The sequence below is a fragment of the Malaya genurostris genome, chromosome 1, assembly GCF_030247185.1.
Source record: "Malaya genurostris strain Urasoe2022 chromosome 1, Malgen_1.1, whole genome shotgun sequence".
Lineage (NCBI taxonomy): Eukaryota > Metazoa > Arthropoda > Insecta > Diptera > Culicidae > Malaya > Malaya genurostris.
The window spans coordinates 95,929,544-95,953,990 of record NC_080570.1 but is presented as its reverse complement, the minus strand read 5'-3'; the positions used below and the strand labels follow the sequence as shown (position 1 = coordinate 95,953,990).

At 36.0% G+C, this 24,447-nt stretch overlaps 1 protein-coding gene across 1 annotated transcript in view; it reads left to right on the top strand.

The window, feature by feature from the left end:
* Positions 1 to 24,447, top strand: part of LOC131425146 (uncharacterized) — a 45,348-nt gene that overhangs the window by 1,143 nt on the left and 19,758 nt on the right. Inside the window, 1 exon segment of the mRNA XM_058586770.1 lies at positions 12,580 to 12,897. Within this exon segment, the coding sequence (XP_058442753.1) occupies positions 12,732 to 12,897 (166 nt within the window). The 5' untranslated portion in view covers positions 12,580 to 12,731.

The following is a 24,447-nucleotide window of genomic DNA, read 5'->3' as shown; positions in this document are numbered from 1 at the left end:
TTGAGATCGGATGTTTATTTTTTGAGTTATACGGAGTTTTATGTCAAAATTTTCAGTTTTTGACAGTATCTTTCACATTTGACCTTGAAAACAGAATATGTTTCTAGACTTAGATTTCGCTCGGTAATACCTATCCAACAAGCCATAGATTGTTAAAATCCGTCCATTTTTAACGGAGATATCGATATTTTTGTGTAAGCCTTATTCCAGTAGAAGGAATTTTGAGCGCTGTATGAAAAAGCAATGCTTGGGAGCAACATGAAACACGATTTTTTTATACTGTTACATATAATTGTTTCTAAGTACCAAAAAGACTGTGTACAGCAACCTTTTTTATGACAATTTGCCTCGGACCAATTTTAGCACGGTTCATTTTTGGCAACATAATCTTTCGAATATGGCATATGTAAACCAGATGATACTAGCATTATCGAGTTGGAAGTAATTTCACAATTATATTGATTTAAACTATTTACAGCAATAAATGCTGGAAGGACATGACTTCCATATACCATACGACTCAGTTCGTCGAGATCAGCAAATGTGTGACAAATAATTTCACTCAATTTTCTCGGAGATGGTTAAACCGTTTTCTACAAACTCAGATTCATACGAAAAGTCGTATACTCCCAAACAAGGTTCCTGAATTACGTTTGGATCCGACTTCTGATTGCGGAACCACAGAATGATATGTGAAACGAAATTAAAATAATGCAATTAATTTTTCTCGTAGATGGCTGAACCGATCTAAGATTCAAATGAAATCTAAGAATCATCTATGATTCAAATGAGAGGTCTTAAAATCCTATAAAACCTCTTACTTTTTAGTCAGATCCGACTTCTGGTTTAGAAAATGCAGGGTGATTAGTATAAAAATGTCCATTTCACATAAATTAATCAGGTTTATCGGGTTTGCAAATTTGGATAGTCGATTACCAAATAAATTTATTTCAGTTTGAGCGGTATTCGTTTTTGGATTCGGAATGTACCCCCAAATTTCAATTCGCACTACAATTTCTCAAAGATGTCTACACACTGCTCAGGTGAATTTAACTGATTTCGGCTACACCGATTTTAGAATTCCGGTTCCAGTATCGAATCGATTCTCAAAGCTCAATCATTTTCTTAAAAAAGACCAAATCGAACTTCAAAAACAAATATTACAGGACTTAAGGTCCCATACAAAATTGGTGAATTTTATCCGATTCTGGAATTACAGATGATGAGTTGATAAATTTCATGTAAATTGTTTGGCGTAAGAATTTATGGTCATTTGAATCATTTTGGGCTATGCTAATTCCTGAATACCGGCTCTGGAAGTACCATAAATAATGACGAAAAACTCTAAAGTGGAACTTACTTCGACATCTCATGGAATGTTCAATCGATTGTCGCACGCTAAGATTGAAATTCGATATGTTTTGCAGTTTCGGCATTACAGGGTAATGAGTGATTAAAATCTCAATTTGCCGTTTAAAACGACGATAATTAAAATAATGTCATGAGAACTAAAACACCTAAGAATATCCATGCAAAAACACATGCGTATTGATAAAAAAAAGGTATCATCTCACTGCTAGGTGGATTAATCACGTTTTTTTATCCTACTTTCGGTTACTACGTGCTGAGTGACTGATAGCTCCAAGTTGATTTGTATAGTTAACGTGTGGAAATTCACATGCACTGAAAGAATTTACCGGCCACAAGCTGAATGGTTTTTGCTTCATCCGATCCCCAAAACGATTTTCAGATGGTTTTAATAAGTCGGCCATTCAATTTCCCCTCTGTCAAAAACAAATTGATTTGTATAAATATCATTGAAAATTTGTTTGAAGCACATACACTTATAAATTGAATGAATCCAAAATTTAGATGATTTTCGTTTCTAAATTAATCATCACTGCAGCCATATAGGAAATACTATACATTTTGTAGTGCGTATGATGTTCGTACATATAATCGCATACCATAAACCGAATGAATTTAATCTACACCAATCGTCGGATGATATTAAGGAGATTTTCATGTAGTTTTATGTATTACGGAGTCCTTATAATGCGGATGATATTAAGAAGAAATAATATTGAAATTATACAGCTGGAAATGAAAATAAATTAAAATGCAAGAGTGTTTTGGGCTGCAACCGCAGGATGCCTAATAAAGCTATGAAATATTGTACGAATAATTAAGTTTAGGCAATTTCAATTTATTTTATTGAAATAGTAACAAAGTCATAAAAAAGTTAATTTAATGAATAGAATTGGTTGAAGCTGCAATTTGTTTTCCTTCAATGGATTTAGATTTTTTTAAAAACATTTCCACTGATTTAATAAAAACAATAACATTGAAAGAAGAAGATACAAATAACACTGAAGATAAAAAAAATTATTTAACAAAAATAAAAATATATTTGTTCAAATTTAAATTTTTTTTTTTGTTTCAATTATAGAGGCTTTAACAATAATGTCATTCGCCTCTTCGGGCCAGAAAAACTTTCTGACCCTATGTGCGGGGTTGGGAATCGAACCCAGGCGGGCGGCGTGAAAGGCATCGACTTACCCATCACGCTATACCCGTCCCCAAATTTAAATTTTGTTTATTTTCGCATACGTGTTATTATAATTATAATTAATATATTTTAAACCGATCAGCACTATCACCCGATTCATCTGGAAGGCTTTGCTCCTAACCATTACGACGACAGTTTTTTCAAGTTTTGATCTGCAGGAATTACCGAGCGTGCTATTTTTCTTTGAAATAAATTCCGAACTGCAAAACATGTCGCAACATTGGTCGTATGTATGCGGATCAAAGATAGTTTCTTCTGGCTTCTTGCCCTTGACTAAAATAACTGAAAGACAATTGGTTGAATAGTTGATAATGTCTCAAAAAACTTACCTTCCCACTCCATGGTAGTAAAATAATATATTTAATGAGGCACTCTGCTTTAGTTTTAAGATGCCGAGAGCAAGGTTTTCACATATACCACTTAGACACCTGAGACAATGTTGCAGAGAAACCATAAGATTTATTGTTACATATTCATTGAAACTTTTCCATTGAACATAAGTAGACATTTCATTATTCTGTATAAACTATGCTGGAGTCGGTTGAGTTATCGTACTAATTTTCGTCAGGGTATTCACTGGATTGTACACAAACTTTTTACAATGAAGTGTGTTGGTTGTTAAGTATCGTAACAATTAAAAGCTTAATTTTTCCCCTCAAAAATTTTTTCGGAAAAGAATCAAGTGTACAGTTTGAATATATTCACCCTTAAGCAGCAGAAACCAACATAAGAAAAATATATTCTATATTGAAATATATAGAAAAGTTAAATTTGGATAAAGTAAAAACGTCCAGCGCTTCGATTTATTTTTGTTATTTATTGCCTGTGAAGGTAATGATTTTAAAATAAATTTCCACGAATATTTAAAATAATATTTTTATTACAATAAAATTTATGGATAGTAAGAACATGATTGACTTGTACACTAAAAATCTGCAGTAAATTATGCAGATTATCAAGTTCTGCATTGCAATATAGTTACAGAGATTTGTTGGTTTCCATCTCCATAGCAATCCTGGGAAAAGACGCTTGTAAAAAGAAAAAATCTCAGATTTGATCCATTCCAAGAGTATGCAGTAGCTCCATGGTAGAATGAAAACTTTCTTGTCAAATTTTGATCATTTCTCATTCTACTGATTAAGTCTGATTTTTTTTCTTTAAAAAGCGTCGTCATTCTTTTCAATTCAGTTCTTTGGCTCGATTTTCTATTAAACATAAGGGTCTCCTCTTATCAAACTGATTGTTTAAGATAGTAGATACAAATAAAATATAATTGATCCGATATACGGATTCAAAAAGGTTTTGAATTTATTAAATCAGGGGGGCAATATACAATCCAAGAAAAATAGAATTGGCCACAATAATTGTTTGTCTAAAGCAGAAATTGTCCTTACATTACGTGAATTATAAGTCTACTACAGACTCTTACTTCACTGAATACACACCAAAATACTCTGACACCAGGTTTTCCAATATTTCCATCGAGCATCATTCTTAATCACTGATTTCGTATCACCACCACAATACGTATTAAATAGAAACCTTAAACGTACAACTTCGGTTAAAAAACGCGTTTTGTTTACATTCTGTCATTGACTTTTCTGACAAGTTATCCAAAAATATTTAGCAATTGGAGGGAACGCACTGATCATTAATAATAAAACCATGCTATGTTATTTTTCCTTCAACATTGCGAATCATCAAAGTTTCATTTAAATTTCGAAAGAAGAAATTCTTCTGTGTTCGATTGTATGAAACACTGCAAAATGAAAATAATACATGCATGGAAAGATATTTGTTATGGGAATATTATATAACAAATTCATTTCGATTTTATCAATTTTACATACAATTGTAATACAATTCCATATATTTATGCCAATCATATAAATGATGGAAGAAAATCAGAAGAAATGAGTATGACACTCATTTCTCGCTCATCATAAAATTATTTGAACTATTCTATATTTCATTCTTAGGAATAAACTCTTCTCAGGGATTAAATGACAATGGGTAACATACATTCAGTCTGATTCATGATGATTAACACACAGTTCACTAACATTTCAAAGGTAACTGACAGTCATATAATATATGAATGGTAATCACACATATAAGAAGTAAAACTCACTGAATATTGATCATATGATCATGCAGATTGTTCTATCATTCAATAGTCGGAATTCTCAGTTATTTATCGCATTGAATGAAATTTCATTCAAAATGCGGCTGGCGTTTTCTTTCAGTGTGGATAAAAATCCATTGGCGGAATCATGATTAGGAAATTATGAAAATCATGAAACGTGTCTTCTCATTAGATTATACCTATTATAATCAAAATGATTCAAATCAACTTTGTATGAAATTTGCTCACAATGTGATTTTCATGATTTCTCAATCATGGTACCATTAATAGATTTGTATCCGTGCATTAATTCGGTAAATAAAATTTGATCTAGTACAATTTCAAACAAATATCGCCAAACATATTAGAGTGACCAAAATACCTCCGTTACCCTAATATCTGCAGTGCGCTCAGGGTTCATCTGCTGATTGCTTGGCATTCCGTTGCATGTGTCTGGCAGATTTCCCCCCAGACCCTGCCAGCGTCTGCCGGAAGGTTTTGTCGGAATGCCGGTAGAATTACAACATGTGAAATCTGACGGATTTGTGATACGAACGAATCTACACTTTCGAATCTAGCATTTTTTATTCCGTTCGATTTGTATGATTCGATCGACTCTCGTTCGGGAACACGTGAAATTTCGAACACTAGCCATCAACACTACTTACACGATATTTTTCTTTTCATTTTATTCATTTCTTAGTAAACGAAACCGTCTCACTTGTATAAACAAATTAGTACGATTCTAAATCGAACAGAAGTAATACGTACGCAAGTCGATCGAGTAATGTTCGAAAATTTTTGCAACTCGAACGAATGATATCGAGTTCATACCCAACTTGAACGGAATGCAGAATGGAAATTGCACATTCGATCGGAATATTTCGAATCGATCGACGTACAGAATAGGGGTGATTCTATTTTCTAAAATGCTCAGTGACTGAAAAAATCACTTCCGATATTTTCATTCATGAAACAAGCATCCACAAATCTCTGAACCTTGAAGTTCACAAATGATTTTTTGTGTCAACGAAACTTGATGACGAATTTTCACCAACAGAAATAACGCTAGAGAGATAATCGAAAGGGAGAAGAGTCTACGATGATTTTTCGATGCTGAATTTCCAGTAGGCTTCAGTTCGACACATAAATGATTCGTGCAAGATTTAATTATCATATTTTCATCAATAAAAATATCTCTACTGCATGAATTCGCAACTGAGAAATAATAACTGCGATATTTTCGATGCACGTAGGGTGGTCAATATGAACAATAATATTTTCACCACATTCCACACAGTGATTGTAGCGACGAAAGGCTGCTTTAATTCCAGCTGGTTGATTACACTGCATTATCAAAACGCTATTTAGCATGAATTTGATTCATAGAAGTAACAGGAGCGCAGCATTGTCAGCAAGTCTCGAACACACAGTAGGCACAGTGTTTGAATGGCACGTTTAAAATGGCATAGCGGTAGCCTACGCTCCTGTTACTTCTGCGTACGTTATTCAAGTTAAATTAGGTAATATTTTTTAATCAGCTGCATAACATGATTCAATTCGTTTTTAATAATGTTTTTATTACATCACCACCATTGATTCCTAAGCACACTGAATTTTTTTAGAAAGGTTCAGTTTTTGTTCATCGGTGAATTTATTTATCATGTATTCTGCAAAGGGTTGAGATATAACGGCTACGAAATTCATTTCCTAAAAATCTTCTGTTTGAGAATCGTATCAGATATATTCAATGTGCGAACTTTTTATTTAAATATCATCGAGCAAAATGTGATTTTTTCCACGTGAAATCAGTATCAGTGTGAATTTCGTTTGCAAAAAATCAGTACAGAACTTTTCTGTAGTGAGATTTCTGGTCGATTATTTTTTTTGTCTTCAGTCGCGATTTTCGAAATTTAGTTATTTTTCCCAATACTGATCAAAACTTCTTGCCTTACTAGCAAATTACTGCTTCGATGGAAAAAATCTTGGATACCAGTATTGATTGATTGATTCTGCTGCCCAATCAACACTGGAACTAGAAAAAAAATCCAGAGGAAATGAGAATATGAAAATGGAAAACAGGAATTATTATCATACATACCAACATTAGAACGACACCTTCTGTTTACGTTAGATGCTTTTCTGGGTGTGAAAATGGACCTAAAAATGTCAAGCGCAAACTGACGATTTTTTTTCTATTTTTTCAGTCCACTATCTGTAAGTGACAGCTAATTTTAAGAGATGGCATCTCAACTTCCACTTTTTAGAACTGATGCGGGGGAATATTATAGCGATGAAACTGCTTGTCATTATTTATTTTGCGCCTTCGTAATCTCCGTCCCTTCAATCCAATTCAATGAGGGGTGGTAATGAGACGTGAGGGACGAGCAATGATTTCTCGTTTCCACCGAACGATTCAATAAAACCATAAATGCTGCCGGCGGCTAATACTTATGGGCGAATAGCCTCCAGTTTTCTCTAGTTCTCGTGGGAAATCAAAACGAATTACTTTTCACTTTTCGCTGCATGATAATATTCTGAATATTTTCAATTCGGCGTGCAAGATTTTGATGAAATTGAGTTTTGAATGTTAAACAAAAGGTGCTGTTTGGTATGTAATGTAGTTTTAATAAACAGGAAACAAAGTTTTAGAATCTACACGGACGTAAAACCGCCGTGAGGTAGTTTTAAAATTGATCAGTATCTAAGAGAGGAAACAGATTAAAAAATGACATGCGAATGCAATTATGTAATGAAAACCGCGAAAATGTTAGCACAGAGACGGGACTCAAACCCGTAGCCAGTTTCTATCCGGGGAAATTGTTTTGCCAATTAAACTACCCTGCGTGTGAACAAAATACAAAATCTCAAATGAGCATACAACAATCAATCAAATTGAGGTCTCTATACATGTTTCTTACCAATCGATATAAACGACTAAACAAAATTTTATATTATACTCACTTAAACCGCGTTCAACAGAACTTAAGCAACAACCCAAAAAGTTTTTGGCATCACGTAAACAAACAGCGCAAGGAAATAGGTATGCCTACCCATATGTCGCTTGGTGAAGTTCACTCATCCACCATACTTGAAACCTGCTATCTATTTCGAAGGCACTTCAGTAGCGTTTTCTCCAATGAAGTTCTTAGTGGCGACGAAGTATCAGAGGCAATCGTGAACGTACCTCTCCGTTCTCCTGTTGAAGCTCATCCTCCTATTACCTCGACCATGATAATTACGGCGTGCTCGAAACTAAAAAGTTCTACTAACGCAGGACCCGATGCCATTCCTTCGATAGTGGTAAAAAAATGCTTGAATTCACTCTTAACACCACTGACTATATTGTTCAACGATTCCCTTAATGCGGGGACTTTCCCAGACCCCTGGAAGAAATCATATATTTTTCCGGTTTTTAAGAAAGGTAACAAATCTGATATTACGAACTACCGTGGAATAGCTTCACTATGTGCTGTGTCCAAGTTATTTGAAATAATTATTCTCGATTTCATAACTCACAAATGCAAGGACTACATATCTGAAACTCAACACGGTTCATGCCTAAGAGGTCAACATCTACAAACCTTGTAGTTTACACATCTTTTATCATCCGATCTCTACAATCGCATCTACAGGTTGATGCTATCTACACAGATTTTTCAGCGGCATTCGATAAAATAAATCATCAAATAACAATTGCTTAACTCGACAGACTGGCCTTTAGTGGCGCTTTACTGGATTGGATGCGTTCATATCTTACTGGTCGTGAGATGTCGGTGAAAATAGGAAACTTCACAACAGTTCCTTTTACTGTTAGTTCTGGAGTACCTCAAGGAAGGCACTTAGGACCGTTTCTATTTTTACTCTACCTCAATGATCTCAATTTCTCCGTGAAATGTTTCAAACTATCATTTGCTGACGACTTCAAACTATATCATCCTATAAAGGAACTAGAAGATGCACGTTTTCTGCAAGCTCAGTTTGACATTTTCGCCAAATGATGCCACAATAACAGGATGGTACTAAACGCTTCCAAATGCTCCACTATATCTTTTTCCCGAAAACGCTCAATAATTACATATGACTATCATCTCTTGCAAAATGTCCTCAAACATGAATCCTGGGTTAAGGACTTAGGTGTTATTCTCGATCACAAATTGGATTTCAAGAATCATGTCGATTATGTAATTTCGAAAGCTTGTAAACTCTTAGGCTTCATATTTCAGATCACTAAGAACTTCACCAATATACACTGCCTGAAGACTCTTTATTGTGCGCTAGTTCGATCAACATTAGAATACGCAGCTATCGTTTGGTCGCCTCATTATCAAATCGACATTGATCGTGTCGAAAGTGTTCAACGCAAATTCGTTAGATTTGCACTCCGCAATCTATCATGGAGGGACCCATTTAACCTTCCTAGTTACAAAGATCGCTGTCGGCTTATTGAACTGGATCCGCTGTCTGTATGTAGGAACGTTTGCAAGGCTGTCTTTATTGCTGATCTAATTCATTCACGTGTTGACAGTCCTGATCTCCTACAATTGATCAATTTTGACATTCATAATCGAAGTCTTCGTTATCATTCATTTATACGAATTCCCCATGCTAGCAGAGATGGCATTTCACTAGAGTGATACACCAGGTTTCAATTAAACACTGCGGATACATTTGCTCCACTCCACACAAAGAGGAAAGCGCACTTCTTCTCAGTGTCCAGACAGACAGATTTTGAGTGCGTGCTTGTGTTGAAAGAAGCTGGTGCGAGAGAATAACATTCTCTTCGCACGAATCACTCTCACGTGCTCTCGCCTAAATAGACCCAAGTGATCACTGGCGCGTGATGTTGAGCGAACACTTCTGTGAACTTTATTTAATAGAGATAAATTGTTTTATTTTGCTAATTTTGCGTGCCCCACGCTTCTTCTACGTAAACCATACACCAGAGTGCTCACCGGCGTGTACACCTCTGTGAAAGTATCTGCATCCACCTCAGAGAATTTATTAGCTAATGCTCTAGCACTTTGGTGCGATTCAGTGGAAGAGGTAAAAGGAAATAAACAAACGCACTCATGATGCGTGCACACTTTATAACACAGTGGTGTATATGTGTAAAAGAGAAGAGCTCTCGTTGAAGTTGTCAGTGCGTGGGGAGAAATTTTGCTTACTCTTCGACACACAGAGGAGATGGACATCTCTGCATGCTACAACCAATTACGGATATAATAAACCCTTTTCCAGTATGTGCCGTTTATTCAACAGTTTCTCACAGGAATTTGATTTTCATCTCTCTCGTAATGCGATACAACGATTATTCCATGATTCTTTATTTTTGCAGTTATAATACTAATGTTAATTCTTTCCGCTCGACCACCCCTTCGTTCTCTCCACCATCTCCATTAAAACTCCACCATCTCCATTAAAACTAATGAATTCGCTCTTTGTAACTAATCCTGTTGTATCTCCTCTTCATCGTTCTTCTCCTATCTTTTCGAACACTAATTAGATCTATATGTCGGTTCTAACCACGTTTGCTCGCCCTTTTTTTTTATCCGTCTTCCACAATCTTTTTCGACCACTAATTAGATCTATAGCCGAACCTCACCCGTTTCGTTCACAACTCCCTCCTTCTACCTCCCTTTTAAAGCATATTTCTTTTCGTCTCTAGTTTTAATGCGAAATCACCATCGTTTACCCGATGGGTTTAGTGTCATCTAATTACTATAGAGTTAGTTAGCTAGGGTTAGTTTTAATTAATAATATTAAGTACATACATGTATCTGTTGGATTGTTGTAATCTGTTGATATAAACGATGAGGAGGTTTTATGCCTGCTGGAGTGAGAGATTGTTATTTCAGCTCTATTGGGCTTTTTCCTGCTCCAAATAAATAAATAAATAAATAAACTAGAAGATTATTGGACGAATATGATGCACGCACGACAAATGATGGCGGAGCTGTGGAATGTCATTCGGCAAGCCAGTTTCGATCGTCTGAGAGTCTTGCGAAAAAAGGATAATATTGATAAATGGGTTCGACACAAACACTACGAAAGATTGAGTTTTTTTGCATCGAATTGCAACTGACGGACGATAAACAGATATATTTTGAGAATCCGAACAGTAAACAATCATGGGACAGGACAACCATTGGCATCGACTTCAAGACAAAATCGTTTTGAGAAAAATACAATACTTTGTGTGTGGTGAGGTCAGAAGGAAGTAGAATACTACGTTTTTTTCAAACCCGTTGAAACAGTTAAAGTTTCGAACTATCGTAGTTTAAAACGTCATTTTTCTTTTAAAAAATAATCGAGTTTTCAAGAATAAAGGTGAAATATTTTGTATTCAAAGTATTTTTGCTCTAAATGACGGTTTAAAAGTTTAAACACAATTTGAAACAAAGGTTAAAAGCAATCTATTTTTATAGACGTTGACTCTTTCATTTAAGTCTAAGTTTGTGAAAATCGCCTTTGCTGTTTCTGAGAAAATAGAGAAAATAGAGTTCCGTTTTTAAGATTTCGACCACTATACTACTTCGGGTACTTCCGGAACCGAGAGCTAGGAACCGGTATAGCTGAAATCGGTTAATTTGGTCAGCAACTAGCATAACCTATAAATTAAAACAGTTTTGAACCAGTTTCACGGTACTTCCAGAACCGGGGACGATGATCCGGTTTACCCAAAATCAACGTATTTGGTCATCATCTAACCATAACTGCCTGATTGAAAAATTATACGGCTAATGGAATGTATTTGTTTTGATTTCTCCGTGCCTCGGTTTAAAAGTCGGTTTTCACTTTGATTGCTTCGGCTTTCTATATGAGAAAGGCAAAAACAATTATTACTCTGAAACTTGAAGTGTCATTCATATGATCTCCGAACTAGATCTTCAATGCAATATTAATCTCGAAAGAGAGACGCGCTATCGAGTTTTGTCGTTTACGTCACATATACTATTATATCTCCGGAACCATAAGTGACAGCTATTAGAACTGTTTAATAAACCAATAGCAAAAGAGTCCAAACGAGTCCAAGTTTGTTGAGTCCACGTTTGTCGGTTCAGTCATCGGAGAAAAAAGGGCGTTTTGTCGGTTACGTTACTTATACCAATATATCCCTGGAACCAGGAATGTTAGTCATTTGATTTTCAAAATTCATCATTTGTCCGGTTCAACCATCTACGAGAAAATTGAGCGGCAAAAATTTTGAAAGGTGCGCACATAAACATACACACATAGACATTTTCCGATCTTCTCGAGCAGAACGCTACATAACTCTAAGGTTCTCCGGAGCTCCGATCGAAAGTCGGTTTATCCTTATTCTTTAACCTTTCTATAGAAAAGGATAGAAACTTAATCGTTCATCGACATCGTTTCATTCGCCCATTTTCGTACATTCTCGAAAACTTGGAAGTGTTGCTCAGCAAATGCCTGTCGTATCGATGAAAAGAGGTGATAATTAGATCTGACAGATCTAGTGAATATAGCGTTCGCAGTAGAAGTTCCCCATTAAACGTAAAAATTGTTTCTTAGACAACCTGGAGGAGTGGAGGAGCGTTGTCATGCTGCAGAATAACTTTTTCGTGTCCTTAAGCCCATTCAGGCCGTTTTTCAATTAATGCGTTATTCAAATTAATCATTTCCGTGTAGTCTGGTTCAAGAAGCTCTTAGTACACTACTTCCATCTGATCCCACCACACACCTAACATTGAATTTTTCCCGCAACAATTCGGACTTGCACTCGATGCAGAATTTATTTAGCGTTGATTTATAGTAGATATCAGCATGAAAATTGAAATCGATGATAAATCAGTTCTCATTTGTTTTTTCAACCCAGTTGATTTTCCCATGATGACCAGTTCATCTTTTTTACTTTCATTTTCAGATCACGCAATCAGGATTTTTCAAAACTTTGGGGTTTAATTGACTCCGGCTGACGACATACCCATCACAAACGACAAGCTGTTTTTGTTCCATAACCCGAACGATTTCCATAAAAAAAACTCACAACAGCGGTACGTGGAAGAAAAAGTTTTTATGCCATCAATTAGGAAAGTGAAAAGAAAGAATAATAAGGCACGAGTGATGGCAACACCCGGTGATAAGATTCGAAGCGCATTGAGCCTTCTGCCGGCGGTCATCTTATTTTGCAACATGGTCGGGGAAAGTGCTCAAACTTGCCTTAATGGAGGAATCCTGCTGAGTGAGTATAATAAATTTTAATTACCCATAATGAACCAGAAGCGGAACGAATGGATATTCTGCTCAGTTCGTATCCTGAGTTAGCTAACCTAAAGTAAATTTTTATTAATTTTTTCTAGTAGCTGCCTCAGAACGGAACTAACGCTTTTCTTGGTGATTGGTTTGCCTATACTACCGAAATAATAAATCCGAGTCTATACAAAGCGGTTTTTAATATTCAGATCCACAACGAATTAAACTAATCAAAAAGTCAATCACTTTATACCAACGGCTACGCGGAACAAAATGAAAATTTCCGATCATCGTAATTTGAATCGCCGAACAAACGAGATACCGAATTTAAGGGATTGGATTTCCACGAAAATGACAGCTGCGATTGAAAATGTTTTGATGAACAAATATTTGTGGAAATTTGTTTGGAAGTCTCTCAGTCAAACGATTAAGCTTCCAACTTAGACTTTCAGTAGATTTGCAGTATTACTGCAATGAAGATGAAATTCAGACTTTTAAAACTATTTGAAATATTTTAAATCGCTGATAAACACTCGATAAATAAAGACTGTCCCAAAAAGTATGGACGCAACCAAAAACCGCTGCCATTTCGCAATGGTTCAGAATCTGTCAATTTTTATGGCTGCGTCCTGATGTTTACGCTTTTCTCTAACCACTTGTGCAGTTGTTTATTCGTTTTCATTAGTTTGTTTCGAAATGCGTGGACTTTCAGCAGAACAACGTCGAAAAATTGTGTACAAATGGTGCATAGAACGCGGACTGTTACTGAGAAAGATAGCAAAAATGGAAGGAGTAAGTGAAAAAGCCATGCGAAATGCAATCAGGAAGTTCGGTGAGGATAACACCTTTGAGGATAAACCGAAAGCGGGTCGAAAAAAAGGTTCGGGATGTGGCCAAAAAAGTGGACACTTCGAAGTCAAATGTTCTTCGTGCTAAAGAACGTTTGAATTTTCGAACCTATGAGAAGCAGAAACAACCAAAACGTAGTCCGAAACAAGGAGCATCGATCAGGCCGAGGGTTCGAAAGCTGTACAATACGATTCTTGCTGGAAATTTGAACTGCATAATCATGGACGACGAAACCTACGTGAAACTCGATTACAAATAATTTCCGGGACCACAATATTATACGGTGCGAGAAGGGCAAGTGTTAAACCAGTCCGAGACATCGATTGAAGTCGAAAAATTTGGTAAGAAAGCTATGGTCTGGCAAGCAATTTGTAGCTGCGGTGAGATTTTGAAACCCTTCATCACCACTGCTTCAATGAACAGCGAAATATACATCAAGGAATGTTTACAAAAACGACTTCTACCCATGATTCGAAGCCACAAGGATCCTGTTGTCTTTTGGTCAGATCTTGCTTCTTGCCACTACTCGAAATCAACGGTAGAATGGTATACTACCAAAAATGTCACTTTCGTCCCAAAAGACATGAATCCACCAAATTGCCCACAACTTCTTAGGAAACATGTCTCGGCAGCCGAAACCATTCAACCGTTCGAAAAAGATTGGAAAAAAGTGTCAAAATTTATCGTCAAGAAGTCTGTACGGAATTTAATGAGGAACGTTGACAAGAAGGTGCGCCAGCTAGCCTACAATGGCTAAGTAGCAAATGTTGAGAATAATATTCTGTTGTTGTAGTCTAATATGAGCAGTATATTGAATAAAATTTGAATATCTAATACTTGTGAATTATTTACAGTGAAATCAAAGTGTGTCCATACTTTCTGGGACAGTCTTTATCTAGTTATAAACGAGCAATCGAATGCTGGCATTCTTTAAAGTCGTTTGTTTGTTATTAACAACACAAAATTCATGCGAATTCATGCGAAACAACCAAAACGTAGTCCGAAACAAGGAGCATCGATCAGGCCGAGGGTTCGAAAGCTGTACAATACGATTCTTGCTGGAAATTTGAACTGCATAATCATGGACGACGAAACCTACGTGAAACTCGATTACAAATAATTTCCGGGACCACAATATTATACGGTGCGAGAAGGGCAAGTGTTAAACCAGTCCGAGACATCGATTGAAGTCGAAAAATTTGGTAAGAAAGCTATGGTCTGGCAAGCAATTTGTAGCTGCGGTAAGATTTTGAAACCCTTCATCACCACTGCTTCAATGAACAGCGAAATATACATCAAGGAATGTTTACAAAAACGACTTCTACCCATGATTCGAAGCCACAAGGATCCTGTTGTCTTTTGGTCAGATCTTGCTTCTTGCCACTACTCGAAATCAACGGTAGAATGGTATACTACCAAAAATGTCACTTTCGTCCCAAAAGACATGAATCCACCAAATTGCCCACAACTTCTTAGGAAACATGTCTCGGCAGCCGAAACCATTCAACAGTTCGAAAAAGATTGGAAAAAAGTGTCAAAATTTATCGTCAAGAAGTCTGTACGGAATTTAATGAGGAACGTTGACAAGAAGGTGCGCCAGCTAGCCTACAATGGCTAAGTAGCAAATGTTGAGAATAATATTCTGTTGTTGTAGTCTAATATGAGCAGTATATTGAATAAAATTTGAATATCTAATACTTGTGAATTATTTACAGTGAAATCAAAGTGTGTCCATACTTTCTGGGACAGTCTTTATCTAGTTATAAACGAGCAATCGAATGCTGGCATTCTTTAAAGTCGTTTGTTTGTTATTAACAACACAAAATTCATGCGAATATTTAACGAACGCCAACCGATCAAGCGAAACTATTCTATGTGAAGCCTTGTTGAAATAATAGTCTTATTTGTAATGTCGAAATGAAAACATAACAATTTTTTCCTCTTATTCATCCGGGAAAAGCTATTGTGCTGTGCTTTTCTTTATCATAGCATAATGACTTTGATTAGGATTTGCTTCACGACGAAACTTTAGCAGCGATTACTGCAAACAAATTTTCTTCAGGAATAACCCAACAAACATCCAATTTAAATTTTACTTTATGTTAGATTCCTTTCTATTACATGAGTTCAACCAATAGTTACCATATTGAATAAAAGTGATGAACTGATACAAACAAACCTGAAATAGTTATAAGATTATGCACAAAATAAATGTATTTTATTTAATGTAACTTATAATAGCAAATCGCTTGATAAATATAATGTTTAGATTAACTAATGAATACCAACATACTAATATGATATTCGAAATGTGTTAGGTTGAAAGTACTATGTATTGTGAATGCCACGGCGAATAAAAACTTATGTATATTGCCTATGAAATAAACGTATTTATGAAAGAAAACATCAAACAATAGCAAACAAACTACTGGGTTAGCGAATAATGCACAATGTAGGTAATGTTGCTATATTATATGTCATACGCATCTCGAAAACATCTTGTGATTTTACATCTTATAAGAATAATGTAATTTTGTAAATTAAATAGCATGAAATTCAAAGTATTAAAAAATTAAAACCAGTTTCGCACTGCAACTTGAATCGAGAATCATATTGTACACACTTAAATTGGATTACCGATCTCAGTTGCTCAAATCTCGGTAGGTGTTTTTTTAGGAAAAATAATGTTTCATCACAGCGGTACCTTGAGGTGCTGCTGCCGCCAACAAATGTTTATTTTTGCTGATATATTAGTAGAATGAAAATTTTCGATATTTCGGCTGTTCAAATCTCGTCAAAACATGCAAAAATTAGCGAACAAGGTTCAGTGTGTAAGTCCGTTATTCAAAAGAAATCTACTTGATAATTGGTACATATAAATTCATACAGTAACACTTACTAACCGAGCGTAAGTTATAATCGAATACTGAGAAATTTATTCAGGTTTTTGGGAGTTGGTCACTATTTTCGGTAATTTCGGATCCAGCTAATGGGAACCGATATAACCCAAGAAAGTTTATTTGGTCATCCACTAACGAGATCTGAAAACATTTAATTTATTTTAATTTTAATATTTACAATTTATCTGTATCTGGAAGTCGAATCCAGATTACATTCAGGAACTTTCTACATAAAAAATTAAAATCGCAATTTGGCAACGAAAGTTAAATTGAACGAGTTACACTTCGAATTGCTTCCTCATCCATCGTTTAGTCCAGATCTGCTTTAACACACGAAATCGCATTGAATCCATTGTTCTGAAAATGACTAACGGAGCTTCATGAAATTTCACACATAGTCTTTTGAAAGTTGGTACATCATAAACATCATATGGATTTGACAATGATAGCGCCATCTATGTTTCAGTCACACGACCTATTGAGTGATGTGTTAAAACCGTTTCATAGAATGTCCTTCTCAAGAAAATATAACGACAAAAACTAGTGCTTGTTTGAGGGAAAAGTTAAGAAGGTGTCAGTGAAGAATGTTTTTTATTTACATTTAATTCTTCACATTAACGAATTCAACTGTGTTACTTATTTTTAAATTTTTAACCAAAAAAAATTCTAGATCAGCTAGATACTCTGAATCGTACATCACATGTTTGTTTGTTTAGCAAAAGCCGTACCGTGTGCCCAGTGCTTTGAATCTATTTCCAAAAGAAAACAAACGAATTGATTAATAATAAATAAGAAAAATTACATGGTTATGGAAAGAAATGAAATGCTGCAGAGACACGTAATCGACCAAACAAAGCCGAATCGGTATTCTTGAAACTTTCTATCAATTCCAGCAAATGTGTAAGATTTCTATATTCCTACATTCCTGGAATAAAGGAAACATTTCTACACAGGCCCGTACCCAGGATTTCGTTTCTGAACTGGCCCACAAATAAGATATAATGCATCTAACTGATGATTCTTGTGTCTTTAGGATTTTTTTGAACAGTTTTTGAATTGGACAATCAGGGATTGAAGCAAGAAGTTATATGTGTCAAAGAGAAGGGATCGTTTTTTTACATTTCTTTTATCATATAATTCCATAGTTCGGCTTCGACTTCTGGTTCCGGAAAAACTGGGTGATGAGTATTATAACCTCCAATTTTAAGGGTGTGTTTCTATGTAAAAAGGATGTTCTTATGTGTTCACGATGTAAAAAAGAGCAAATATTTTGAAACTATTGAAGATCTTCTAGTTTGCAAAATTTGTTGATTATTTGTCGAACAGATAGTCGAGCAGATTTTAATAAATTTATATTCAAATGAAGTGCCTTACAATCCCATTTAATTCTATTTATTTTAAGCGAGTCATCTTCCGTGTCTGGTTCAGAGATGCCAGACCAGCAGATTTGTTTGTAAATCAGCAGATTTATAAAATAAGCTGCAGACATATTTCAGTTGCAGACTTTTTTGTAGGCTTTTTAAAATCATCTTTTTTGTAGACTTTTGTAAAAATTTACAGACTTTTGAAATTGACGCGGTCTTTTTTGTGTTCACTACACAAATTCTTTACATCTTTATTTGACTTTTTTTCGAGTTTACAGACTTCTTCAAACCTGCATTAAAATATTTACGGACATGCTTCCGATGTGTACTCGCGTTCATCGTTTCAATCCTGAGTATGCAAGTGCGGCATCCAGTGGCAGAACATCTTTTTCATGCGCAAAATCTTACAAAAACTATGATTATTTTGCTCAGTACTAATCTTCATGGCATTTTATGGCCATCTAGTACCATTCCCTTTAATTTTGACATTGACTGTATTCACTGTGAAAACCGACTTTTGAGCTTCGAAAAAAAATCGATTGCAGAAAGAAACGGGTTATCTAAAACTGGTTGGTAAAATCTTCTAATAAACAGAGATCTTTTTGTTTTGGTATTCATTCATTCTAACACCTCAGTTTTATGAAATGTGCAATATGTTGAAAATTTAATGGAAAAAAAATAGAAGTAACAAAAACATAATGAACACTTTTGCTCAAACACCTCGCATCCGCAGATATTATTATTTAAATTTTGTATAAATTTCAACTTCGTATTTTTAGAAAGCTTTTTTTTAGTCGGAGAATCAGTTCAAATCGGAAATTCTCTACTTTCGGATAAATTTTTCCGCTTTTCGTCAAATAAAGACGTTTACGAAAAACCCGCCTGGGTTCGATTCCCAACCCCGCACATAGGGTTAGAAAGTTTTTCTAGCTCTTAGAGGCGAATGACCCTAAGGTTAAAACTTCTATAATCGGAACAAACAGCAGCAACAATATTTACGAAAAACCGAAATAATCCGTTTTGAAAAAATCAACTGTCAAAACAGGTTCAGAGCACTTTCATTCTCAAAGAAATCGTAGTAGTTCGTATGAAATTCCTGAAATAAATTTCATATATTTGTGCTTTTTCGCACTTCAAGTTGTATGTTCCCCTTCAAAGGACAGTAATAAATAAAACGCTGGGGGAAAATGTACCACCTGCGAGTCAACGGCCTGCCAGGAAAGATGTATATAAGAAAATACCTTTGGAGGAAACCACTCAGTAAGGCAGCTATGAGGCATAAAGTAGATTTTTTAAACTGTCATTAAAAATGTAAATTCACCTTTTTAATATTCCTGTCTGCTGTCGCCCGCTATCGACAATAAGTTAGTTAGTAATTTTGTGCAGTTGAACCATATTGAGGCTCAATGCAGAAGGCACTACATCTTTTCACTGCCACTGCTTCTGTCAGATGTAGCATTCATCTTGTCGATAAGAATTCATTTTTCCACGTAATAAAGTTTGGTAAGAATACATAATACGTCCCCAGTGGCACACCGAAGAAAATTTAACGCCCGGGGTAAAATAAAAAATTTTTGCCGCCCCCATCGTTGGTTTAGTGACCAAAAAAAAAACAAAGCTGACTTCGAACTCCGGAAAGATGACGATACGCCCGGGGCGAGTGCGCCCTTCGCCCCCCTCTAGATACGCCATTGTACGTCCTACATGAATAAAGCGTCTCTTTCCTGTTTTGGAATTCCAATACTTTTCGTATACTTACTATTTGCAGCAGCATATTTACGCACGTGAAATTTTGAAAAAAAATGATGACTGGCAACGCTTTTTCCTAAAAATATAGTGATTGAGAATTGAGTTTTCTGTTTAGAATTAAATGTAATTTGAGGAAAACCTTCGTTCACAAACCTTGGATATATTCATTATTATATTTCTCGACTTTTTCGTGCAAAAAACGTTCGTTTCGAGTTACATAATGCGGCCCCTGATTCCCGTTTAACATATGCAAGAAGCATGTCACCATAAATAAAATACATCTAGATTCCCCAGAGTAATAGTTGAAATGTAGTTGAGCAATCCGTGATACCAGAGGCGTCGTCTGGTGAAAATGGGTGCGTGAATACTCCTAAAATACATGCATAAATTTACCTGCGCATTTAACACAAGCACAGTAGCTAATGGAAAAAAGTACACCCGTTTCTCACTAGAGGTGCTGTCAGTGTCTCCGTACAGTGAGAAATCTAGGTTTACTTGATTTATGATGCTAAGTATAATCATAAATCAAATAAACATAGATTTCCCATTGTACGGAGACACTAACAGCGCTTCTAGTGAGAAACGGATATACTTTTTTCCATTAGCTACTGTGGTTGTGTTAAATGCGCAGGCAACTTTGCACATGCATTTTAGGAGCATTTACGCACCCATTCTCCACCGTTTATTTTATTTATGGTAAAATGTACGCCAGCTGCCAAGAGTCCTTTAACGAATACCCTATAGAATTCATTGCAAGCAATTACCTGGTTGGTTTACCCTCAGGAGCCTCACAATTGGCAACAGTTGCCTTGATTGTGCTGGGAACCAGATTATTTTGAAGTGGTAATGATTGCGAAACATGGTTCATGCTTAAGAATCCTTATGAAGCATTTGTTATACCGGGGATACCAGAGTTAGTGACGTAACTACCGGGGGCTGGGACATATCCCGGGCTTTCAAAGTTTATCAACTAACACTTCTAGATGTCCTTATCCATTGCCAATCGCACTTTTACATTGGCAACTGAGTGATCTTAAGAAAGGAAGAGTGAGAGAGAAATAGTTTCACAAATGCGTTCATTTGCCTGCAGGTCCAACTCTGAGGTCGTTTTTTCATGAACATCACAGAGAATCGGACATTTTATGAAAAGCAGTGTTGTATAAATTTTCCAAAGGACTCCTTCCCACAAATTAACACAGGCCCTCTCCGACGCTGTTACGCTACTGGGTGATATGTGGTTAAAGTATGCTAACTTGAATTTTGTTTTGGGATAAAAGCTCAACTTACCATTCGAAGTTATTAATACACAATTGTTGCAGTACCTGATAATATTGATTGCAGCGGAACTAAAATTATTCCACCGAGATGTTCGGAGAATATTCACACTTTGTTGGCATTTTGTTGTCAGATATTTAATGTATCCACACCTGAATTTGTAATCGAACCAGACTAGTCAAAAGTATTTAAAAGTCAATACCTGGGCGATCATTCTTCCCTAGGACAGGACCAGACAACTAGCTTCTTTTTCCAGAAAAATTTTTCTTTTCTTATTCCGGTTGCTCCCTGCTGTAAATAATAAATGCCTCGCGATCACTGTTGGCAGTAGAGATAATTATTCATTCTGAAAACTTTCTCCCCTTATAACATGCAATTATTTATCATTTGAAAACACTTAGACAAATGTTATATCGGTCAAAAATATACCTCTGGATTCATTTTGATCAGATGTTTGTATTGAAGAAAACGTTGAGTTGAAACAGCTTAATAAATTTTTTCTAAAACACTCAATTTTGGGTAATTACTTTTTGCAGCTTTATTAACTAAAGTATTCAACATATTTTATTTGAGAAAAATAATAACATACAGAAGTATCCAAAGATTCGGTGCTATTCTCAACCAAAATAATCAATATTTTCGTCCATATCACACTTTGTGATTTCAGGCTTTCTCTTTGTATCATCCAGTGATTGTTAAATGTACTCGTATACTTTCCGCATTGACAGGACTTAAAAACAAATTGAACTTAAATCCTATTGAAATTAATAATTTTGAAAAGATGACCCGAAAAATAAAATATCCAATATCAAGCTACATTGTTACCGACGATACTGATAACACTTTTTCTACCACCCTGCAGTAATATTGATTTCAACAAGCTTATGTCAATTTCAACCAATCACGAGCTGGTCCGAAATTGGTCCTAAAAGTGGATTAACAATTTTCAGGTCCTGTCCTAGATTCTTCCCATCATTTGAAGCAGACGTGGTGCGGAATCATGCTTTCTTGAAAAGACGAATTGCGTAGAGAATTCGATACCCAGTGACTAACTTGTGTACAGCTTGAACTATTCATAACTTGTATGAAAAGTCGAACTGGGAAGCGAGTTTGATTGAAACGTATTCGTGGATACCTGCATTGACATGGACAGTGTTGGGAAAAAATCGAAATTTCGCAAGTGATTTTCTGACACAAAAATCATCGATCAGAAAACTCACTCAAGAAAAGTTCAGTCCTGATTTTTTGCAAACGCGATTCTCACTGAAACTGATTTCACATGGCACAAAATCAGTCACAAATCATCACAAGTTCACTAGCGAACATTCTTCTCGAGGATATTTAATAAAAAAGTTCGCACATTGAATATATCTGATATGATTCTCGAACGGAAGATTTTTGGGAAATGAGTTTTTCATAGCCATCATATCTCAACCCTTTTCAGAATACATGATGGATAAATTAGACTATGAACAAAAATTGAACCCTTTTTAAAATGTTCAATGGGCTTGGAATGGTTTTGACCTGACTGATGAAACACCGAATCCTACTCATTAAAATACCACAGCTTGATTATGGTATGCCAATAATTCGATCATCTCGCGACAAAAGGACTAAATATCTTTAAAGTTTACAATATAAATTAAAATCTTGGTTTGTGAGAATTTGAAAACAAATATAATTCGAAATAAAAGTCGTATGCAAAATTACTTTAACTAGAGTTCGTTGATTTAAAGCTAATTTTTCAAATTGAATTCACTGCGATATCGTTTATCAAAAAATTGCCTGGAACGCACAACTAAAATATTCGTTGTTTAAATTATCTTAAAAAAATCGATACAAACTAATCCACCGAGAAAAATAATTTATCATGCTTTGTATCTGGTGTACAAATTTGCTTCCGCGTTTTTTTTTCCAAAATTAAAATCTTGATTACGAAAAAGTGCTTACAGATGTATTATTCAAAGTATTGTCCGTCGCTAGCGACAACTTTCTCCCATCTTTTCGGCAATTTTCGGATCCCGGCTCGAAAAATGGAGTCCTCTTTTGATGCTATCCATGAAGCAATCCATTTTTCCATCTCTTCGAAGGATTGAAAATGTTGATCTGCCAGGCCGTGTGCCATTGAACGGAATAGGTGGAAGTCAGAACTGGCGACATCTGGGGAATACGGCGGGTGGGGCAAGACTTCCCATTTCAGTGTTTCCAGGTACTTTTTGACCACTTTTGCGACGTGAGGCCGAGCATTGTCGTGTTGGAGGATGACTTTGCCATGTCGCTCTTGATACTGTGGCCGCTTTTCTTTCAGCGCGCGACTAAGGCGCATCAGTTGCGTTCGGTAGCGATCTTCTGTGATGGTTTCACCCGGTTTTAAGAGCTCGTAGTAAATCCAACCGAGCTGATCCCACCAAATACAAATCATAACCTTGGCACCGTGAATATTCGGTTTTGCCTTCGACGAAGTAGAATTCCCGGGCTTTCCCCATGATTTTCCGCGTTTAGGATTATCGTATCGAACCCACTCTTCATCACAGGTTACGATTCGATGTTAAAACCTCTTACGATTTTGTGTTTGAAGCAGTTGCTCACATACAAATAGACGGCACACAGTTCGGGTTTACATCTCATCCAAGTCAGTCGACAAACAAAACCGCTTACGTTGGGGACAGAAGAAACCAAGTACAGTATTGTGTAGTGAACAATAGACCTCGAAAATGAGTGAACCAAACGAACAGAAGCTACCGTCGGTACGAAAGAATACAATTATTGTTGACTTCAGACAGTGCAAAATTCGACCTTCGATACGAGAACTTGATGGTTTGCTTAAGGAGCAAATGCATCTTGACATTAAACGTGTGCATTTACTCCAATGCAATAAGACCAATAATGTTGTTTATATCCAGTTCTATAAAGAGTTGGATGCAATTCAATTCGCTAAAGACAATAATAATGTGCACTATGTGGAGCATGAAAATATCAAGTACAACATTTCAGTATATATGGAAGATAGTGCTATAGAAGTGCGTGTGCATGATCTTCCCTCAAGCGTCAACGGTTCTTATATTCGCAAAACTATGTCCCAATACGGAGAGATTCTCTCTATCGAAGATGAAAAGTGGAGGAATTTTTCCCCGGTATTCTAAATGGCGTACGTTTGTTACGCATGCGCTTGAGGAGGCCTATACCTTCTTATGTGACATTCGGTCAGGATACAAGAATACCGTGCAAATCACTTGTTACCTATGACAACCAGATGGCCACATGTCAATATTGCCAAAAAGCTGTTCACTACGGTAAGCCATGTGATAAACCGGACAAGGAGACAACTATACCAAAGGACAACGGTGCTTCCTTCACATTAACCCCAAGCAACCCCAGTACACCTGTGACAGTCACCAACAA